Source organism: Phlebotomus papatasi, chromosome 1, assembly GCF_024763615.1.
Source record: "Phlebotomus papatasi isolate M1 chromosome 1, Ppap_2.1, whole genome shotgun sequence".
NCBI lineage: Eukaryota > Metazoa > Arthropoda > Insecta > Diptera > Psychodidae > Phlebotomus > Phlebotomus papatasi.
The window spans coordinates 100038798-100050754 of NC_077222.1; the positions used below are offsets into that span (position 1 = coordinate 100038798).

Genomic DNA, 11957 nt, shown 5'->3' on the forward strand with positions numbered 1-11957 from the left:
ATAGGGTAGCTCAGAAAAAACATTGATTTTCCCAAAGCTTTCGGCACGCATTCCAAGCCTTCCTTCCAAGTTAAAATAAGATTCCGGAAATATTAATTTTACCCTACGATATTCATCCGAAATCAGTGTAAATATTACCTTCTTTAGGTGTATTGGGCTTAAAGTTACCCCTTTTTATCTTAAATTTACCCCTATCAAGATGTAAAATTAACATGAAAAAATGTTGATATATTTTTACAACTAAAAATGTTATCGTTTTGACAAACAAAAGTTAATAGCACACACTTTTTGAAGAGTGTAGGGGAGACCGGGGTAGAATTATCCACGTATAGCATTAGATAGTCACTGAGAGAAATCCTAAAAAGTTAAAATAACATTCCGGAAATATTACCCTTTTTAGGTGTATTAGGGGTTAAAGTTACCCTTATTCATGTCATTTTACCTTTTAAAAGGTGTAAAATTAACATTAAAAAATGTTGATATATTTTTACACCTAAGAAGTGTTAAAGTTCTGAGGACAAAAAGTTAATCGCACCCTCTTTTTTATCTCAGTGGTGGTATCTTGTAGTTTGTCTTCGAAGGAATTTTGAGGAAACCACTCTTTATTCTAAATATATTATTATTATTATTCATTGAAATATTTATCAGCCTCATACAAATATTTTTTTGTACAAATTATATGCAATAAAAAATTTCATTTGGTGGCTAATTCTACCCCTGGTCTCCCTTATATGTAGTAGTAACTCTACTGACGAAAATTTGACGGTATTTTTATGACAGTGAATTACTTCATAAATCAATTTATTCCACAACTTTTTTTTTAAGCCTTTATTCATTGATTTGTTAAATGGTTATCTTAATTAATAACATTATAATATAAATTTTCGAAATGTGTACTGAGAAACCCTTTATAATTTTTTCTTGGGAAATTTTTCGTAACAATAACGTAAATTTTACTTAGAGAACTAATTCTTGTTTTGTTTTGTTAAATTTGCTTAGCAATATTGAGGCAATTTTCCAACTGTTTCTTTACAAAAATTGTAATTTTCTTTTGAAAGATCTTTCGTGGAACTGACGTTAATATTCCGTCAAAGTTATAAGGCATGGTAGGGTAGTTTAATGACGGAGCAGTTTCAATTTTTTCATATTCTTTGAAAGGAATGGAATAAAACGTTTATGTTACTGAAGCAGCAACTTAAGCCCATGTTCGTAAAAATAAATTATTATCGTGACATTTCTCGTTTAACTTCTGTAGGGGAAAGTGGGGCACCTTTGATTTGGGGCAGCCTTGAAATTTGTATTTTTTATCCTATTTTTTTTAATGGGATTGGGCCTTATCATGATGAATTTTAGTTTCGCAATTGATTTGTTGATCTTTGATTTATTTATTGATAGATCAAGTTCGAAAATTCACGAAGTAGATTTCCTAAAACCTCATTAACCAAAAAATAAAACTAAAATAAAATTTCAGCGTTTTTCAAGAGCTTAAAAACTGCAAATTTAATTGTTTTAATATTTTTTTGTGAATGTTTTCAGCAAGATATTCTAAATTTTTTATAATACTATAAAAATTCAAAATTTTAGAATGTACTTTTGTAAAATTACTGAAAATGACATATTCTAAAGTAATATAATGATCCGTCAATGTTTTGAAGCAGTAAAGCACTGTGAAAGACATTTGCTTCGTATAAAAAATTATAAAAAAGTGTTCAATTAATGAGGAATATGTGGCGATGTCTCATTTTCTCTGTATGATCAATTAATGCTAAAATTCTGTTATAAAGTTCGTGCCAGATTATATTTTTGAAATTTTAATCAATTATGCAAGTTTCAATTAAACGCATTTTGTCTTTCAGACAAGTGAAAACGTATTTACCACAATAGATCAATGAAGTTAAAGGATTATCGTTAATATTATTTTTAACTTTCAGAATATACAAAGTTTCACTTGTGTTTATCACCTTTTTGTAAAATGGTTTCAAAATGCATTTAGAGGTGAAATTACCCTTCCCCTCCCCTATATAAATCGATTTTCTTCTCAATTTTACTTATAGAAAAGTTGAAATTTTCTCATTGGGAAATTTTTGGGAAGTATAACGTAAATTTTCCGTGACAGTAAATTATTGTTTTTCATTTGAAAATAATGTCAATAAAATCACTGAAATATAACTAAACTAGTTTAAAAAAAAAAAAACTTTAAAACATTCTCATTAGAAATGTTTCGAATGTTATAACGTAAATTTTATCTCACAATATCAATTCTTTTTCTTCTGAAAATAATGCTTATCAATTAAAATTTGACGTAACATTTACTTAAAAAACTTTTAAAATTTTTTTTATTGGGAAATCCTTCGTAATTCTAACGTAAATTTTACCTGACGATATTAATTCTTTTTGTTCGAAAAATAATGTCAATAATCATGGCAACGCTTTTGTTTAGAAAACATTTAAATTTTACTTAATTCGGAAAATACTATCAATAATATTTTAAATTTGACGAAACAATTTAGAAAACTTTTAAAATTTTCTCATGGGAAATTTTACGGAAGTATGACGTAAATTTTACCTCACGATTTTTGTCTTTTTCCTTCTGAAAACATTGCCAAATATCATTAAATTGACTAAATTTTTGCTTAGAAAACTTTTAACATTGGGAAATTTTTCGTAGCTATAACGTAAATTTGCCTTGATGGCATTAATTCTTTTCCTTTCAAAAATAATGCCAGTAATCATTCAAATTTGACGAAAGTTTTTTTTAGAAAACTTTTGCTATTTATCGTGATTTTTTTTTTAATTTTTCAAACCGCCATCATGCAGGAAAAAGAACTAAAGCTTTATAGTAAATTTTACGTTATTATTACGTAGAGATTTTTCCACATCTTTTCATATCGTAAGAATTACGTTGTTGTTCCTTTATTTTACTTCATGGGTCAATTTACTCAATATTGCAAGAATATTTATCCATTTTCTTCCTCCTTGAATAATAAACGAAAAGTCAGACGCACAACGATCTTTGGAAAGGCTATCACGAATTCGTCACATTTGGACAGTGTTATGGAGTAAATATGCATGTCATCGAGTATTTAAACTTCTACTTAATAGCTACTAATAACACCTAGAACAGAAGGGAATGATTAAATTAAAAATTAATTGACATTAATAGCATTTCTCTTTCGTTTCACATTAAATAGCTGGCATATAGAATAACATGAGAGTGGGCTTTCTTTTGTGCTTTATTTAGGGCTCTTCCGTTTTGCTTATGGTTCATTGACACGAATATTGTCTGGGTGTCTATCGATCTGATTTGGACGTGAGATATGTGCTGTTTTTTATTCAACCCCCAACGAAAAAAAAATAACCAGACATTTGGGGTGGACCCTGTAATTTACTTTAGTCGCGAAAATTCCGGGAAATACTATAAAAACACAGAATTAGTTTGAGGAACACTCAGACAAAGTCTGCAAATATTGCTTGTCTTCAGAGTTCATTACATGGTGTAAGAATTTTATTGGAGTCTCATGAATGTGAAAATGAAAGTCATCCTCGTGAATTTCATGACTTTTTCATCGTCCATTGCGATTACAGCATTTTATTCGCAATCATGCACTTTTGTCTAGAAAACTAAATTAAAGCAATGCCAGGAATATAATAAAATTATAGGAAAATTATTGGTGTGCCAGGCAGTCATCCCTTTTATTCTCATTTTTTGTCTGCTGAGAATTTTTCATCGACACAAATTGGAGATTAGTATAGCAAATGCACAGAGCTAAGCGATTGAAGTGATTGAAAAAAAAGAAATTATTGAGAAAAAATTTTTAAAAATATATTTTAAAGTAATTGTAAAGCCATTATGAAGGTGTTATATAAAAAAAATGAAAAAAATATATTGGCGAAGAAAGTAAAAAATTAGCACATGAATGTACTAAATTAATATATGTCCATGATTTACAATCAGAATTAAATGGTACTGACTTTGTCACTAAGTTTAATGTTATGTTAAATATATGCTTATGTTGACAGTTATCTGGATTTAGGCCTATTACCCATAGCCTAATTTGTACTAAATATGTGGCAAGCTCAGATAAGTTGACGATAAGTTGAATTTTTATACCGTAGCAAATTTTGAAATTCTTGTGAATCAAAATGAAATATTATACAGACATGCTTTGAAACAATAGGGGTAGGTTTTCTGACTTCGAACACTTCATATTTTCCCATATTCCTTTGATGAATCTGACCTATCTATTGAAATTTTAATAGCTAGTCTTTAGTCACATATTTCCCGAAAAAAATAGATAAGATTCATTAAAGTTAAAGAAACATGATAGAAATATGAAATATTCGAAACCAAAGTATGTTCGCAGTATGAAAGCCTTCCTTATCTCTCTAGGACCCTTACCGACAATTTTTGAATATATCATTGATAAAAGCTTTGAAAGATTTTAGCTTTGGAAGTTTCTGCACATTTCACCACTCTTTTTATTCTAATTAAATACGAGATTAATACTTAAGTTTAAATATAATTTAATATATTTCTTTTCAGTATAATTGTCTCCCTTCAACTTCGGCCATCGCCGTCTTAGCGTTGCTTCCAACCTTCATGATAAAACAATGGGTAAGTTCTTTCGCTGTTTTTATGTTCCTGTATTTTACAATTTTACGTTAAATTGGGGTCGAATGAGCATTTACCTATCAAAATTTCAGAGAGCCTAACTAATATTAATACTAATAATTGTTTACTAATTAAAATTGTCAATATGAAGGTTTTCATATTGACTCATATTTTTCTTGTATTGCCACTTTAATTTAAGGATTTTGGACAGTGATTTTGGATAATATATTTCTGATAGACTTAATAGACCTTTTTCTTCTTAAAATTATCACTATTATTCTGTAAGAAGTTAATTTTAAAATGTGAACATTCTATCTTCAGTATTTTTAGAACATTGTTCTAATTTCTAATAGCTTCATAGAAGTATAAAATAATGTAAAGTTTACGACTTGGTAACACATGTCAACCCAGTCGACGACCGAAGCCACTAATCCAAATCCTTTCAATCTCTACCATCTTTATACGGGCTTCAGACCTAAGGTTTAGTTATATGACTTAACTACAGTCAGCTCTTCGTTATCCGGCACTTCGTTATCCGGGTGACAGCTGCCAAACACTGGCGGTTGATGTATTCAAAATTATTTTGACTAAACATGAAGTTTGTCCAGAGTGAATTAAAGTATTATTATCATTGTATCGAAGTTTTTAATACATAATTGTGATAAAAAATTAAACATAAGCACACCATGAAGAAAATTCTCTTGTTCTTTGATAGACAGAAAATAAATTCACACAGCACAAAATATAAAAACCGTTGATCATTCAAAAAACCTAAATGTCATTTTGTCCCCCAGTCAGCCGGATAACGAAGAGTCGAGTGTACTCTAGTTTTTTATCAATTATGATTTTTTGGAAAAATTTAACTTTAGAATTGGATTAGTAAGGATAAATGATCTATTAGGCTCTCAAAAAACAATAAAGTTGCTCGCAATTTAAGATTTTGAGACATTCGGGAACTGGGCTAAACTACTAGTTTGAAACCGGCCTTATCGGTGCTGCTTAAGAATCATATTGCTTTGTGATTCTTATTGTTCAAATGGATATGGATTCTTATTCGTCAAAAACGGGTGGCACCTTTTTTTTATTTTTCTCAAAATTGGCCCAAACTTTTTTAATGATTTTCAGATATGTTTTGGAGATATCCCAGGAAAATATCTCGTTCAAATATAACCATAATCGTAAAATTCGCCATTTTAAATTATTCAAGCTCAAAAGTCAAGGTCAAAATTTGGAGGGCTCACTTTACAACCGATGTAGTTGAATTTGGACTTTTTGTAAAATAATTAACTTTTATTGTCCGGCTATATCAGCCCCAATCGATAACGAAGTGGTCAAGTAAACGTAATTGATTTATTTTTCTTAAATATCGCTTTTTAATAAATATTATTTTTATTTGGTCGTAAGCATGTTACTAATAACAAGAATATTCTAAAATGCGCATTTCTTAGCCAATTTCCCAGCTCAGTTTTTTTCTAAGCATATTCAAGTTTTAGTACAAAATTCTATGTTTTCAACTTTATCTTCTCTTCGTCTTTAAAACCTCTTAAATCTTGAACAGAAATAAGAAAGAATTTTATTTTAATTCTATTAAGAGTCCATTTTTATATCTAACGGAAATATGTAAATACACTCGTTTAATTTAGTACAAACCTGTGCTAAATTATTGCGAATTTTCAAATATGCAATAGCTGCATTACTTGGAAGCAGCGATTAGAGTTTTGGAAGTAAGATAAAAAAATATGATAAATGTAAGTGAGCTAGATACCTTCATAATTAGTGTAGATGGTATAAATGAGACCTAAAGAGAATAATGAAGATATAATTATTTTTGAAGAGCAATCAATGTTTGATTGAAGCCATGTTTTGTCACTTAAATTGCGTAACTCTGTGCCTTGAAAGTTGCTATCGTGATATCCAACAAATAAATCAATATTTTGATTAGTATATAACTATATATAAAATATTTATAAGATCGACTTTTTGCTTTACCATAATTCCAAAATGCTCTATATATTCGTGAATAGGCAAAATTGTGAGAAATTTTTACTGACAGAAGAGTTATTCTATGGTGTTCTTAAATGAGTATAGTCTTTGATGGGATTTTTTTTAAATAGAGAAAAGATTATTTAAAAACAAAAGTTTTATCATTCTTGCATCTCATATTACACACAAAAATGCAGTTTTCTTGGTCAAATCAAATAATGAATTCAACTATAAGAATGGAAGTTATAAGAATGCTCTACATTTTGTATTTGTCATACTTACATTTACAATCTTAACGAATGGAAATGTAGTTTGTGTCCCATCAATATTCATTTAAGACATGCGAAGCGTTTTGGACAAATTACAGATCGGTTCATCATCAAAAGTTATCTCTCTTCTTGATTTTTATTTCTAAATGATTTTTTTTGAAGCGTCGAATGAGGGACGAGTTAAAATGGTAATTTTGAAAATTAATTTAAAGAAAAAGAAATACAGTCAAAAGAAAAGAAATAAGAAAAGTCTTTAGCTATTCTTTGGGTTTTTTTTAAAAGCTGAATTTGTTATTTGTCTATTGTTAAATTGGTTCAATAAATAAAGCTATATGATCATTCCGAATGATTTGAAAAAGAAAATTGGTGGCAATTTTATGAATGACAAATGAGCTGATTGATAGTTATTGCAATTATCTTTTTACCTTGAATAACTGAACGTGGGAAAATATCCAGTTTTTCAGGTTTTGAAAAAATACAATAAAATTTTTACATTAGTTACTCCTAGAAGTCATATAAGAATGAAAAATAAATCAGTTTGAAGATTGAAGGAAAATTATTAGAAAAGTTGAATTTAAATAAATAAATATTCTTGCGTATAAGTGATTTTAAAAAAAAATATTAGGAAGAAAGAATTTTAAAGAGGGTTATATGAGTTCAAAATGAAGGGGACATCTCTACCTCAAAATAGACAAATACTGACCTCTAAAAATTCTTTCACCGTATTGTCGACAATCATCAATGGGCGACTGATGAGGTGAACAACACCATTCTTCACTGGAATATTCGCCTGTACAATTTCCGCCAGGACATTGCCAGGTGTATGTTTATCGTCCCCAATAACTGTATTTGAAGTCACGGAAACTATCTCTGAAAGTTCAACAAAGGGGGAGGACGTGGGTAATTTGAAAAAAAAAATCAATTTCAATTGCAATGTATTACTTTTGGAGGATTTGCTATCCGACGTCTGCGAGAACGTGATTTGCACCTTTAAGTTGTCTTCGAAGGCCAATGTGGGCAGGGGATCGCCGAAGGGAGCTGCTGCTGTAAAGAGCACTCGATTGGGAATGATGTGTCCGTCGATGACCTTCTTGTCAAACAAGTCTGCTCTTGGTGGTGGCTAAGGGATAGAAAGTAATTGGATGTTTTCTCTCTCGTTATGTCATATCAAATTCTAACGTATGCGGGCTGAAAAGTAGACAACATTTACGGAATTGAAGGAGAGGCGGAGGAAGATAAATAACGATTATACGTTATTTCTCGGCATCCGCATAGTCGGGGGAATTAAAAGGTCTTCAGATCTAATGTTCATCTTCATGGATTACCTTTCATTATTTCTTATCACGATTGATTTTTGAGAATATCGCCGGTACACATATAAAGCATGTAAATAACAATAAATAATGACATTGATAGGGGGAAGTGGGGCACCTTTGAATTTAGGTACCTTGGGTACCTTTGAATTTGAGTTAGCTCGACAAGCGAATTGTGAAACTAAATTACATTATGATAAGCCTCAATTCCTTTTAAAAATTAAAAAAAAGCCGAATTTCAAAGGTAGCTCAATTCAAAGGTGCCCCACTTTCCCTATATTTTTATAAACAAAAATAGGATTATTGCAGACGTTTTTTTAGATCGGAAATTTAAGTAACTAAAAAGAGATAGAATTAAAATCTCTTAGATACGTTCATGGAAAAAGTAAGGACGAAAATCTTTAAGGGGTTACATGGGTGACTCAGGTCAAAAAATTATTTTTTTTTTAATTTTTTTATTTTATAGTACTTATAGTATAACATTTGAAAAATATTTTCTGAAAATTTCAAATCAATCGGAGTAAAACTCTTGGAGGTAGAGCAGTTTTAGTAATGCATTCCGCCCTCGTGCGCAAATTGTTGTAAAACTTTAAACGCGTTTTTCTCAAAATACTGTTTTACAATGCGGTAGTCAAGATTACTCAGAGTCTACTGAACCGATCTTTCTGAAATTTTGCATACTAGTTTTGAGAAGTATTATAGTGTTTGAACCGTTTGAACGAAGGATTTGCCTTTCTTTTAATCAGAACCACTTTTACAATACAAAATGTGTTGAAAAAGAGGGTAAAATTGATACTTTTTTACAAAAACTTTTGCCAAAAATCCAAATTTTGTTTTTTTTTTTTTTTTCAAAAATACTTCGTTCATCCACGGGTCCAACCAATCCTCTAACCGAGTATATTCGGTTTTTTGATTTCAAATGAACCTACTGGGAGAAATCCTGCCTACCGCAAGATCTGTTTTTTGAGGAATGGATCCAAAAATAAGCTACCAACGGTAAAATTTTCAAAATTTTTCATTTTTTTTTAAATTTTGTTCTAAAGTTACTCTTTTATATCCTAAAGGTTGGAATTTCTAAAATATTTTCGACACAATAAATTATTATCAGAAAAGGCCTATTTTTTGACCTGAGGACCCATGTAACCTTTTAAACTTTAAAGTAATCTCGTGAATTATCGTCTTGGCCGTCAAAAGTTTCTCGGGAACTCCCACCGTTTCTCTGATTCACCGTAATAATATATGCCTTATGAGGATCCAACATGAATTAACTTTCATTACTAAACTTCTCTACAGTATCCTTCTTGCGTTCTCGCAAGTGTAATTCACAGGCTAAGAACGCTCTTAGGAGAAATCGGTGCCGCTCCAAGAGACATCTATGATGTCAAGTCAAATAGCAACGGTGGTTTAACCGTTGACAAGAAGCTATTGATAACAAATCCCAAATTTATTGGGCTTCAATTTGAAAAATATCCCAGAAGTGCACCTATCATTCACAACGCTATTCAAAGCAGTAGCGTCTTTAACGAACAGTGCGTACTTTAGGAACCAATAACTTCCGAATCTTGGCTGAGTCTCCTATAACCAAAAGACTCATTAGGTATTCAGTACATCTCGAGCATTTTATTTTAAAGTATTACATTACTGAGTGATTTATATTCACATACTTTTCCAAAAAAGAAAATCTTAAAGGAGTTAAAAAGCGGTCCAGGCTTTGCGAAATACTCGAACTCGTGACTTCAATGCTATATCTCAAAAGTACATTCGCATCATTTACTGCTTATCGGTTCTCAACCGAATTAAACCGATTCATGAATCACTTAAAAGATCCCTAAAAAAAGGTTTAAGAGTAATAAAATTGATTTCCGGACAAAAATTGCTTATGGGTTCATAACCGGTTCATTATCGGTTTACAACCGATTTGAACTTATTTATAAATCACTCAAAATATTGACCAAAATACATCTCAAGAGTAATGTAATTGAATTTTGGATGAAAATTTAGGTATCGTTTATAAACCAGTGCATTACCAGTTCAGAACCGATTGAAATCGGTTCAGACTTGTAATGAAATCCAAGGAATTCCAACTTAATGAGAATTATTCAACGGTATTTTCGTATAAGAACGAAATGTCCGCCTGGACAACCTTTAAAAACATATCGAAAATTGAAAAAAAAAATCGCACGACGCATTTTCGGGCAATAAAAAAATATGATTTTTGTGAAGAAGAGGAGGGGTGAGGGAAAATAAGGGGCATATTAATGGTACCAGGTTCAACTTATGGGGGGAGGTCCCGTGAAGGTCCCAAGCCTCTATCTCTAACCCTTTGGGATCTGGAACTAACGAAAGAAAGCTAAGTCACCCGCAATGCTTTAGAAATTCAAAATTTTTAAGAACTGATAACAGTTTCTAACTAGAAGTCTACTTTAGAAAAGAAGAAAGTGGAATATTAGTAAGAAATCTGAGCACAAAGAATTCTCAAAGAATTTAGAATTCTCGACAAAGCGGAATTCCGATCAAATCAATTTATTTATTATCATTTATTATCAAAGTTCGAACATCCAAATTGGATTGTCTCTAGAATTTCGTTTAGTCTGAAATTACAAATTTTTACCCTAATTGAAATTAAATTCTAGTCATTTGGAGGAGGATTGTCAAGACTAAATTTAATCTTGAACCCTGCTTTGATTTTGACTTATGATTGATGGAAATCTGTATTGATGATCACGTGATCATCAAGATAAATTTAATTTGGATTTGAGTGTGAAAAATTGGGATAGAGTTCAAGATTTAATTTAGTTTTAATAATCCCTGGCTCTGTGTCACGAAGTAACTAGGTTTTGATGTCTGATGGATTTGAGAACAAAAGATCGGACCAGGGTTCAAGATTAATTTTAGTCTGGATTTACCTATAATCGCGTGATGATCAAGTTGCTTTTAAGTGCAAAATGAAACACAGTTCAGGATTCTATCTCAGCCTTAATTTGTCTTGTTAATCACGTGGTCCTCAAGATAAATTCAATTTAGATTTTACTGTGAAAGGAAAGGATTACAGTGTAAATTTCTTGAAACTTTGCTACTTTTCAGTTCGCATACGTTATACAGGGCTGCACACCGATATTTATATCACTCAAAATCGATAAATCAATCTCAGAAAATTGCATGGTACAGAAAATTTCTAATTGAAATTTACTTTACTTATTCCAAGACGATGGACGACTTTATGAATATATTAACTTTTATTCTAAATACGATGTCTGTCTTACCTTAAATCCCTCATCAATGGGAATAAAATAGGTGTGACTTCCAACAGCTTGAAATACAATTTCCTTCTTATTCATAATAACTTTTTCACGATATGAGCGCATACGGTGGGAATTTATATCTAAACTCTCGGAATAAGTTAGGAATTGAAAGGCGTCTGGACTGAACAGCTCAATAGATGACGATGGAAGTACTGTCAGGGGTTGCAGAACATCATCAATTACGTGGAGTACCTGCGTTTCATTTTGTTAGTCAGAGGATGACATCAAAAATGAATTAGGTCTCTACATCATACTTGCTTTCTCCCATCTGAATTCTGTAGTTGAATATTCGACCTCGATCGCAGGACGAGGGCATTGTTAATGAAAATTTTCTCCTGGGACGCTTTCCCTCTTCTCGTTATGTACAATGGTGGATTTCCCTCCAAATCCGATGATATTGTTGAACCCAGTTGTTCCAATGTTGTGGCTACCGTTGCTGTCGTGTTTGAGGAAAAGAAAAAGAGTGATCGTATTTAGG

General features: G+C 31.1%; 1 protein-coding gene across 2 annotated transcripts in view; it reads right to left on the bottom strand.

Moving 5' to 3' along the window:
• LOC129810064 (fasciclin-1-like) overlaps window positions 1–11957 on the bottom strand; it is a 42760-nt gene that overhangs the window by 8186 nt on the left and 22617 nt on the right. For both annotated transcript variants that reach the window (XM_055860311.1, XM_055860310.1), the window contains exons 3-6: window positions 11734–11915; window positions 11441–11671; window positions 7807–7984; window positions 7568–7734 (exon numbers count right to left, since the gene is read on the bottom strand). In XM_055860311.1, coding sequence (XP_055716286.1) covers window positions 7568–7734; window positions 7807–7984; window positions 11441–11671; window positions 11734–11915 — 758 coding nt within the window. The remainder of the gene's footprint in view (window positions 1–7567; window positions 7735–7806; window positions 7985–11440; window positions 11672–11733; window positions 11916–11957) is intronic.